The 11733-nt window shown below is 35.1% G+C and overlaps 1 protein-coding gene across 1 annotated transcript; it reads right to left on the bottom strand.

The window, feature by feature from the left end:
• Positions 1–1588: 1588 nt before the first annotated feature.
• On the bottom strand, positions 1589–2121 carry LOC131050922 (desiccation-related protein clone PCC6-19). The gene has a single exon (XM_057985238.2). The coding sequence runs from the start codon at positions 2033–2035 to the stop codon at positions 1760–1762; it is 276 nt and encodes a 91-aa protein (XP_057841221.2). The 5' UTR covers positions 2036–2121; the 3' UTR covers positions 1589–1759.
• Positions 2122–11733: the final 9612 nt, after the last annotated feature.

The raw sequence follows: 11733 nt of genomic DNA, 5'->3' as shown, positions 1-11733 counted from the left end.
CAAGCTGAGAATATGGAATTAAGCACATGAACTAGCCTGCAAACCAAAAATATGATCTGCAATGAAAAGTAAGCAACTAACGGTACCTACCGGCAGGAACACAAAAAACTGCAAACAAAACTGAACAAGAACTAAACTAAACTAAAAGGAAATATTTTTGGTTGATGCAAGATTGCTCATAGACTGGGGATGCTCCTACATCATTTAAGTTGAGAACATAGGAACTCAACAATATGGGATATGAAAATTATACATATAGGGAGTGATCAAATGACTTGATGGATACATCCATAATTTTGCAACTATGAAGAAGAGAAGATTTTTCCAAGAGCTTTTAATTCTATTCTTTATTATCAATTATGTTTAAATGAGTACTATCGTAGTGTTAAGGGGGTGTTAGTGTATACACTTCAATACAAATTAACATAAAATTTTACTATTTATGTATTTAAGTTGTAAATGAAGGTAGCTCATGTATATCTGTTGTTAATATTATCTTAGTTGTAGTAACTAATGAGTAAAGTAGGGAAGCCTAGTGTTATTGAAGAATTCTCTTATTTCGCTAGATATTTATGTTATTTTTTATTATGTACCATTATTTTATTTATAATTAGATCAATAAAGAGTTGAAGTTACTTTAACTTATATTATTTTAATATTTTTTAATTTATATTTTTTCTATGCCTAAAGTTTTACACATTAGTTAACCAATGAATATGGCATATATTAGTGTGTCTTGTTGATTGCTAGACACCAATCCAATAATTATTGAACATATTAAAATTGTAATTATTATGATAGTAACTTTATAAATTTAGAAGCTACTTAGTTCTTCTTTTGTTTTGTATTACCAATTCTTATCTTTGTTGAAAATGTTTGGTAGAATCATTGGTGGATGTTTGTGAAGCCTTGGAATGTCTAGTATGATTCCTTGAGTTGTATTTTAAAGGTTTTTGATGTCTTATAAAGTATCGTGATAGTGTTAATTAATTAATTTATATAATTATAAGTTAAAATGAGATGAGAAAAAAAATAAACAAATTATAATATGGATATTTTATATGAACTATTAAGTAGTTACTCTCGTCACATAAGATGAAGTTGATGGCTAGGGTGGATCACATTTCCATCAATAGGGGCCTATAATGATTTTTATAACACTTGTATTGAAATGAATTCTAAATTATTTGTTATACTAGAAATTGTAAATACTTACTATGGGTTATGCATAGATTACATAATTAACTAATAGGTTTTTCCCTATGTGAATTTCAAGCCCAAAAAAACCAAGAAAAACCACAAAGAGCTATTTTAAAGCTCTTCTCCTCTTCTCATTTCGATATTATACTTAACAAATGTAGAAATAATAATTTTCTATACTATAATTTTCTTGCATGTAATGTTTATTTATTTTAATTATACTTTGATTATAATTTGCAATATTTCCAACCGCCAAAGCCATGACCAGATACAGTGCAGAGAGTTTAATAACGGATTGAAACAATGTAATTCTTAAAAGGAAATCTTTTTTCATTTAAGAAATCACAATGGATACTGCAAAAGCATGGCCTACTTGATTTCTCCACCATTACAAGAACATAAACGTCGAATTATTAAGTAATATCATGTAATCATAAAGACAGTACCCATTCAGATACATCTGAACATAACATATGCTATATAAAACATAAAAAAGAAGCTATTGCTGGTCTTTTTCTTCTATAACATATAAAACATAGAATAGTAATCAAGCCTGCTTCTACAGGCCTTGTTTCTTTTGTCCAGGAAACTTTTCCTTAATCTTGTCCATCATCCCTCCTCCTTGCTTCTCTTGTTTGCCTTCATGCATCACTTGCCCTTCTTTCTTTTGTCCAGGAAGCTTCTCTTTTATCTTGTCCATCATCCCCCCTCCTTTCTTCTCTCCAATCCCACACTCACCATGCTGCTGCTGCTGCTGCTGCTGTGCCGTCTTTTCGTCTTTGTTTTTCCCAAACAGGCCACGATCCTGCTGCTCTGGTGCATTTGAATCCGCCATTACTATAAACTTCACAAATTCAACAATATGAATCAAAACGAGCTTCACAAGTTTGCAGGTGAAAGTGTTTGATCGAAATGGGTATGTGGGTATGCATATTTATAGGGTTTCAGCAGAGTGTGGACGTTGTTTCCACGTTGCTGCGTCATGTTCAATTGCCACGTTAATATGCTGTCGGTGGCGTAGATATTTTAAATATCTAGATAAAGTTATTATCTTCACAGGTGTCCATATTAAGAGAGTGCAATTTTATATTAAGGTGGGTCATGGGTGGCGAAAGAAAACTCCAGATTTGACGACTTTCTGATGAAACACCCCTTTACGTGTTCATTTATTGTGGGGCATGCATATGGATAAGCGTCATGTATTTTTCATTGTCTTGTCCTTCTGGATAGTATCTAGAAAGGGTGATTTTGCTAAATGTAATTAGACTGCTGTAAGTTTTGTTTTGATTAATTAATTGATGATAGTAATTATAATAAGATCTTTTAGTTTCAATTTTGATGAAGGACAATTGCGATTTGATATTGGAATTAGATTGAGAATTTTTTAAAATTGTGATCTCTTTGTCGGTAAATAGTCTCAAACTTTGTATTAGATAGATGTGTTTTGTCAAATATCATGTCTATAGGTTTGGATCAAATATGCAATTGTAAATTTATCATCCACATATGAATTTTGACCCTATGCACTATATAATTCTTCTCTTTTGTTCACCTAGACGAGCTTCATGTACTCCACTTCTTTATGAAACCTAAGCACTAACAATATTTAGAACTACCTTGGAAAGGCTGTCATTGTTTCACGAGGAAATATGTTCTCCTAAGTCAGAACCTAGGAATGCATACAAAAGTTTGAAGATAATAAGCAAGGGTCATAGAATGATGTATGTATTTGTCACTATTTCTAGTGCACCAAATCCATGTGTATCACTATTGATTGATCCTTTAATGATCCAAGATGTGAGAGGATTTATAAAATTATAAATGTAAGATGAATGCTAATGATGAGTCCCTTTAAATATCAGCATATACCATTAAACTTTATAAAATTTATATTTAATTGAGTCAAGGCAGTAAACTAAAGGGTGATAGTTGCCCAATTTTGAATTTAGATTTTAGAAATGAAAGGCCCGAGCTCACGAGCACATTAACCTTATGACTATGAAAATCAGTGTTGGTTGTCAAAGAATAGATCCAATTGTTTCATGTTTATATTGAGGAAGGTTATAGATAAATCTAATAATTGTAAGGCTAGGATGAATTTATGCGTGGTTGCACAATAGTGTGCCAATTTGTCGGATAGGACAAAAGAAAGCCCAAAAGGTTTAATTTTTGAAAACACCTTCAAAAGAATATATACCTTCGGGGCGTGTGCACAAAGATGGTGGTCAGAAAAGTGGACACCACCCAAAAAAAAACTTGGAAAAACAGGCAGCGCGTACGCAGTTTTAAAATTTCAAATTCCCACGTACGCGCTTAGATTTGTTCTTCCCGAGCCTAGAAAAGGTAGCGCGTATGCGCTGCTTTTAGGAAAATGAGTGCGTACGCGTTACGCCTAGGAAAATTAGCGCGTATGCGCTGCTTATAAGAAAATGAGCGCGTACGCGATAATAATCCAAATAAAATTGCGTGCGCGGTGCCTAGTAAAAGAAGTTTTAAAAAAAAATTGGGTCTCATTTACCCGTAAAGCGTGTTTTTTACTTTGTTTTTTCCCCATTTTCTAACCTAAACCGTGAATGGGGTGCTAAATTTGTCATCCAAGCTATGGATCAAGGTTAGTCATTGTTTATTTTTGTCTTTCTTTCTGGTTTATGCAATTTGTTTTACATTTTGAATTTAATTTCATTAATTTTGATTAGGTTTTTTCATTTTTTGTTTCAAAAACCAGATTCTTCTAATCCAGAACAAGAACAACCAAATGCACCTCCTGAAAACCCACAAGAACAACCAAATGCACCACCTGAAAACACACAAGAACAACCCCCAATTCCTCCTTTTGACCGCACAGCCAAAACACGGGAAGAATTAATTAATCAGTTAGGACAAAATACATCTAAAATCAATAGACTAATTGTAAAATTGAAAACTTCTGAACTTGACCATCATCAATCCCTTGCCACTAGCCTAGAAAAATTAGCTAGTGGTGTCATAGCTATTTCCACAAAAATTACCAAATGGGGAAGCTTTAGGGATAGGTGTCGTCAAATCTATGCCAATGGGCTATCATACGATGGAGTAAAAAACAAAAATATTTATAAACAACAAATATGTGCCCTTTTTGTTGATCCCAAAACTGGTCAGTCATTACCTCTTAATGCAAAGAGGTTTCCCATACATTGGTGTACCAATGTGCAGATGAAGAATCTTTTTTGGTAGAGGTGGTGGATGGTCTTTGATGATCCACCTTGTAATAATTATGAGGTGCCATTATATTTTTTGAGAAAAATATATTGTGAGTTTGTGCTCAATATGCGCCCAAATTATTTTGACATGAGAGAGCTTCATGGTAGAGGTGGTGGCTCTGCCCAAGATAGACTTGGAGCCTGTAGGTGATTAGCCGCGGAGAGTCACCGCCCCCTAGCACCCAAACCCAAGGTGCATCAGGTTGTCCCATTAGAGTTGAAAGAGTCAATGGAGCTACAGACTCTTCAGGCGGCCACAACATTGACTGGTGCCATCATCCAACATGGGACATCATTAGCACACCCTATTGTATTGGATGATGAGCCATTAGAGGGTGACAGAGAGCCCATCGAGCATATGTGTGTCAGTTGCTCAGGGATATGCTCGGGGATAGATGATGCAACCAATGCAGATGGATACTCATATCATCTATGCACGATTTGTGGTTGTAGATGTCAGGCTCACATGGTTGAGGATGTCGCACTGACAGATGAGTTGATGGACATGGTGTTTGCCCATGAGCCACAGACATAGGTGTGTTGATTTGAATTCATAACATTTTATTTATCAGTCACTTTAATTTTGTAATTACATAAATGAATTTTCATTTATACATCGATTTAAATTGAGACAAATAATATGCGTTTCAGGATGCAGCAGCAGTATCCCATACACCTCCCCCAGTTACCATAGCTACAACTTCGATGCCTGAGGTATAAATTTTGTAACATGTTAAAATAGAATAGTACACTTTGAATTCAAAAAAATACAAGATATACTAACTATCTTTAATGCTTGGTCCAATTTCTGGTTTGTAGGTGTTGACAGGAAACAAAATGTCCCAGATTGATGACATCACGCTCTCAGCAATCAATTTTGGCCTACAAGGCTATACGGTATGATATTTTGTACAACTCTTTTTATGTATTGTTTTGATGGAATATGCAAGTCATTTCATTTTAAATTTTTTAAATTATGTTTAATTTATTATCTGTACTAATATCTCATGTTAATTTTGTGTTTTTAGTGTACCCCCTCTGCATCTAGGGCTCGTCCTAAGAAAAAGAATTCCTCGAAGACGCCAAAACGTGTGAAGAAGGTAATTAAACACATTTTTCGTTGTACAATTGTTTGAAAATGTTTAAATCAAGTATTAGTTGGGGTTTGTAGATTGATTAGTGTTTTTTGTCTATTTTACATGTACAGTGGCCATTAAGCTTTGTGGATATGTTGAATGCACCTGATTCACCCGCGGATCAAGAGAGGGCGGAGGTATGTATCTCTACTTTATTTTCTTGATTTCATGATTATATGCATGCGTACATGTGAACTTGTGATATATTATAATCTTATAATTTTTTCATACAGGAAATATCCATACCTATTTCGTCAGTGGCGAACCCTCCTCCTTGCACTGGAGAAGCATCTCAAGATCCGGTACACTTTTGTTTGATATGTAAAATTAATTGTTTTCAACCTTCAATACTTATCATTATATTAATTGTATTTAATCTTTGTACATTTTTTGTATAAGTAATAGCATCAGTTTCTACATGGATGGTGAGCCATCCTCAGTCCATTGGAGAAGCAACTTAGGCACAGGTACATCATTGTTCTCTATATTATAGCTTTTAAGTGTTTTTGATATATTTATGTTAGTACATTGTATTAATTGTACATTTAATCTACAATAGACTCCTTCGCGGTACGGCCATAACGTGGATCAATTTAAGTATGTCTTCAAGAAAACTCCTAAGAGTGACAAGGAGAGGAGAGCGAAGACATTAGCTCCTGGATCAGCCGATGAGGTAATCTACATTTCAATTGCAAAGGAATTAAAGTTAAATGCATAGTTATGATGTTAATTGTGAACTATTTTCTACAAAAGAATTCTAACTTGGCTTTTGAATTGTGGTTTTGCAGCCATCTACAGAGCTGCGTACTACACCGAAGAGGCTTGATTTTGATGATCCACCAAAAGTTTAGGATCATATAGTGTTAGTTTTGGTCATAGAATGACCAATACATGTAGATATATTCTATGTTTTTATTGTATATCGATTTGGACATGGCATATGCCACATTTTTGTAATACTTGTATTGACTTGGCAGACATGCCTTTTTTATATATATAAATATCGATATTCGATCCAATAAATGTGTAATGAGTTCATTATTTTGTATTCATTGTATTTTTTGGTTGTCCTTTTATAAATTTAAATGAATATTTGCATATGTAATCAACAATATGAATATAAACAACAAAAATATATGATATAAAGCATTGCAATCGTGGAATATGATTTGATAAAATTTCTAAAATGTTGAATTAACCCTACCAAACTCCTTGTATTCAGTTCATTATTGTGTATTCATTGTATTTGGTGGCTGCCCTTTTATAAATTTAAATGAATATTTGCACATGTAATTAACAACATGAATATAAACAACAAAAATCGACAATATGAATATAAACAACAATGTGTTTGGTGCGAGAGCACCCTCACACTCGCAATGGTCAAATTTGACGAACTGTTTCTTCCAATCCACGACACATATGGTCGATCTATTTGATCACGTGGAGTCGCGTGAGGCTCCTCTACAATGGCCTATCTCAGTTTTTGATGACTCGGAGCCATTTTCAATTAGTAGCATTTTTTCACCTGCTCAAAAAATCGTCAGTTGCTTGCAAGGAAAAGTTGCAAGATTGGCTAGAATTGATTTTGTTCCTCGTGTGCACAAACCGACATCGCGAGCACGTCCGGGTGGGCATTTTTATGCTAGGCATGGCCTTATCATGCATCCCAAAGCACCAGAACGTCGAGAGTCATACCCTACCGATGAGATCTCTCAAGTGCCCTGAGTCCAAAAAATTGTCAAAATTTGATGGACAGTTTCTTCCAATCCATGACACATACGATCAATCTGTTTGATCCTGTGGGGTCATGTGAGGCTCCTCTACAATGGCCTATCTTGTTTTTCGATGACTTAGAGCCATTTTCAATTAGTAGCATTTTTTCGCCTGCTCAAAAAACCGTCAGTTGCTTGCAAGGAAAAGTTGCAAGATTGGATAGAATTGATTTTGTTCCTCGTGTGCACAAACCGATGTCGTGAGCACGTCTAGGTGGGCTGGTTTATGCTAGGCATGGCCCTGTCATGCATCCCAAAGCACCAGAACGTCAAGAGTCATACCCTACCGGTGAGATCTCTCAAGTGCCCTGAGTCCAAAAAATTGTCAAAATTTGACGGACGGTTTCTTCCAATCCATGACACATACAGTCGATCTGTTTGATCCTGTGGGGTCATGTGAGGCTTCTCTACAATTTTTTATCTCGATTTTCGATGACTCGGAGCCATTTTCAATTAGTAGCATTTTTTCGCCTACTCAAAAAACCGTCAGTTGCTTGCAAGGAAAAGTTTCAAGATTGGCTAGAATTTATTATGTTCCTCATGTGCACAAACTGAAGTCATGAGCGCATCTGGGTGGGCAGGTTTATGCTAGGCATGGCCCTATCATGCATCCCAAAGCACCAGAACGTCGAGAGTCATACCCTACTGGTGAGATCTCTCAAGTGCCCTGAGTCCAAAAAATTGTCAAAATTTGACGGACGATTTCTTCCAATCCACGACACATACGGTCGATCTATTTGATCTCGTAGGTTCACGTGAGGCTCCTCTATAATGGCCTATCTCAGTTTTCAACGACTTGGAGCCATTTTCAATTAGTAGCATTTTTTCGCCTGCTCAAAAAATCGTCAGTTGCTTGCAAGGAAAAGTTGCAAGATTGGCTAGAATTGATTATGTTCCTTGTGTGCACAAACTGACATCACGAGCGTGTCCAGGTGGGCAGGTTTACGTTAGGCATGGCCCTGTCGTGCATCCCAAAGCACCAGAACGTCGAGAGTCATACCCTACCGACGCAATGTAGAAGTTACTTGACAACTTTTTTGACAATTTTTTTGACAACAATGACATTTTTTTTCTCAAATTGTATCTAGTCTCAATCTATGACCCCTATGACCCGGTAATGACTCAAATAATTATTCATGATTATACAAGAATCAAGAATGCTCATGATTGACCAGGGACACATCACATATACTCAAAACATAGTCACAAAACATTGACACACAAAATAGTCACAAAACATTGTCACATATTATTCAAAAATTTGCATCTAAATATGGTCAAATCAGCTCTTGGCTATTTAATTATACAAAAAATTGTCTTACAAATAATCTCATGGGCTTTAATACAAAATTTGGCATTACAATATATGTGATTCAGCTCATCGCCATTTTAATATACAAATCATCTCATGGGCTTTTATACAAAATTTGGCATTACAATATGTACGATTCAGCTCATCGCCATTTTAATATACAAAATCTGGCATGTACATATGTACAAATCAGCTCATTGCCACTTAAATATACAAAATTATGCCCCTAAACATGTAAAAATCAGCTCATGGGCATTTATATATACAAAAAATGAATATAGAACAATTCGTCGACGATTTATACAAAATTCTCAAAATCATTCTACTCTGAACCGTAGAATCAATCAAGTGAGCCTTCAGGATCGGCTCTAACCCATATTGTGTCAAGTATTGCCTTGTGGTCAAATTCACACACTTTCCATAAAATCTTGTTATGAGGTCTACCACGATACTTCATCAAATGAATATTTGTTGCAACAACAAGGTTAGAGAAATGAAGAATATGTCTGTGTGTTTCAAAGTCCTCAAACAACCAAACATCAGAATTATTGATAGGGTATCTCCGAAGCCATGTTCCTGTCACGACAACAGACCCTATTGGGTACTCAATACCCTCTCTGTCAATGATTGTGGTTGTCAATTTTCTTTTAGGCTCAACACAATGACACAAATAGTAATTTGTTCCTTCTTCATTGTTCTCTTCTGCAACAACTGCATACACATGACCTGCATTTGATAAAGTGTTAATTAATACCAAAAATAAAGTATGATGTACAACAAAATGAACCAAAAAGAATACTTGCAAAAAAATTAACTCAAAAAATCACCTGAATCCACTAGGTCAGATACATGGTCAAAATCCACTGATGTCTCCCTCTGGCTCAATTGTAGTGCTTTGGGAATTTGATATGAATCAATGGGAACCAACGATCTACAAGACCATTTGTCAACCCACTCTTCTGATTCACATTCTTCCCATAAACAATACATGCATGAAGAGCAAAAACATACCATCTATCTCATATAAATTACCAGTGAACTTGAATTTGAACTCATAAATGAGTTCATGTCACTCAATCCTACAACTGTACAACAATATAGATAGTTTTCAATGTTAGATTCAGTAATCAACCAAAAAATCTACGAACCAATGACGTACCTGGATTACCTAGACCCATCGTAGAATTACACCATCGCACAATTGTTTCTGCATCTACCAACTCAGCACCACCTTCGTACTTCAATTCTTCAGGTGGCTAGGGCTCTTTTCACACATGCTCCTGCACCATCGTGCTCTCCCTTACCATGTCCAGCCTCAATGAAATTCCAAAAATGTTGTACACCGCTTGTCACATGCATCCTTGTCAGCCAATAAAACATCCTTGCATTCTTGAATTGTGTGGTGCAATTATCTGACCATATTAAGTGTCGGTTGTATCGTATGTTCCTTTCCCTTAACTATCATAGAAAACTTTAAAGCATCCTTGTACAAACTCCGATGAATGAGTACAATCATCACTTATGTAGAAGTGATACTCTCTTACAACCTTTCTATCCTCCTCTGTGCTATCATCTGCATGCATTATGAATCAATGTTTTTAGTGCTATCATCTGCATGCATTAATGTTTTTAGTGCATCTACAACAACCTTGTCTTTGCGTGGTAGTCTACCCGAGAATGCCCAAAGAGAATTATTGTTAGGTTCCTCTATTTGTTCTCGCCTCTTTAATGCTTTACTTAATGTTGTTCTACTAACGTGTAATGGCTTACTTGTTTTGCTTATCAAACGATCTTTTTTTATTTTCTTGCTCATTATGGTTGATGTAATGACATGTCGAGTAGCATTAGAATCTTTACTACGTGATTTTGAACCAATAGATTGATATGCATCAAATAGATTTCTGACAATAGTTCTTTCACTGTTACTTTCAGATGATCTTAGGCCTAGAATTTTCATTGTCTCTCTAAAATTCAAATTTTTAATCATTTGAACAATTAATTGACATCTTGTGGTTTGATTTAAGTTTTTAAAATAGTTTTGCCATATTCTTTTAACCATTCTCCTACAAGTTCATTCATTCATTTTGTTGGGCATTGACTTCAATATATTCTCATCAATGTCAATTAGATACTTTGGTTTCCTATGAATGATTCTAGGAGGTGTTAACATCGGTGCATTATGTACATTCAATTCATCAAGTAGAGAAGGTGTAATATGTTCATCATTTAATTGATTATTCAATGTGGTATCTTCTTCAATTGCATTAGGTTCAAATGGTAAATTATCAAATTTTTCTTCTTCAATTGCATTAGGTTCAAACGGTAAATTATCAAATGTTTCTTCTTCAATTGCATTAGGTGCATTATATTTGTTTGGTAAATCAAATTGAGATGTTGAGGTTGACATACCTTCTTCTCCCATTGTTCTTATGTCACGTGATTTCTTCATACGCTGCCTTTGTCTTTCCTTTTGAGCCTCTTGTTGTTCCATCGTTCCTCGCTTGTTATTTCCCATGGTTGAGATCGGTTGACCTAAATAGAATCATATTACATATATATGTAAAGAAAAGTTCATAAATAAACAAATAACCATAAATATGCATCTTATCACTATTTTTGGAATCAAACTATTAAACAATCACAATTCAATCATTTGAAACCATGCAAAAACAAAAAACTACTAAAAACAACAATTCAATTATTTGAAATCATGCAAAAACAAAAAATTGACTTACTTTTATGTATACAACAGTGATAGAAGTGTAGACATAGCTCTAGTGGGGCATCAACATCCTCAAAAACTTCTTTTGAGGTCGTTGAGGCTCTTGGGCAACTAAAAACTATGTCTATAAACCGCGTACGCGCTACTTTGATAACCGCGTACGTGCTGTTAGACCATAAAATGTTGACAAGCCCAATGGTATTCTTTTTTCCCATTTTGGGCTGATAAGTAGCGCATACGCGCTATGAGCCTAAAAATGTTATCCCAGTGTATCGAATAATGGGAATAGTACTCTGTACGTGCTTATGAGTAATAAGTACCGTGTACGCACTACTAAGCCTTAAAAAAG

Source organism: Cryptomeria japonica, chromosome 4 (assembly GCF_030272615.1).
Source record: "Cryptomeria japonica chromosome 4, Sugi_1.0, whole genome shotgun sequence".
In the NCBI taxonomy this organism is placed as follows: domain Eukaryota; kingdom Viridiplantae; phylum Streptophyta; class Pinopsida; order Cupressales; family Cupressaceae; genus Cryptomeria; species Cryptomeria japonica.
The sequence above is the reverse complement of the archived record's forward strand: the minus strand, read 5'-3'. Positions and strand labels throughout refer to the sequence as shown.

Coding starts and splice junctions, on each gene's coding strand:
- LOC131050922 (XM_057985238.2), bottom strand. CDS start 2,035: ATGGCGGATTCAAATGCACCAGAGCAGCAGGATCGTGGCCTGTTTGGG.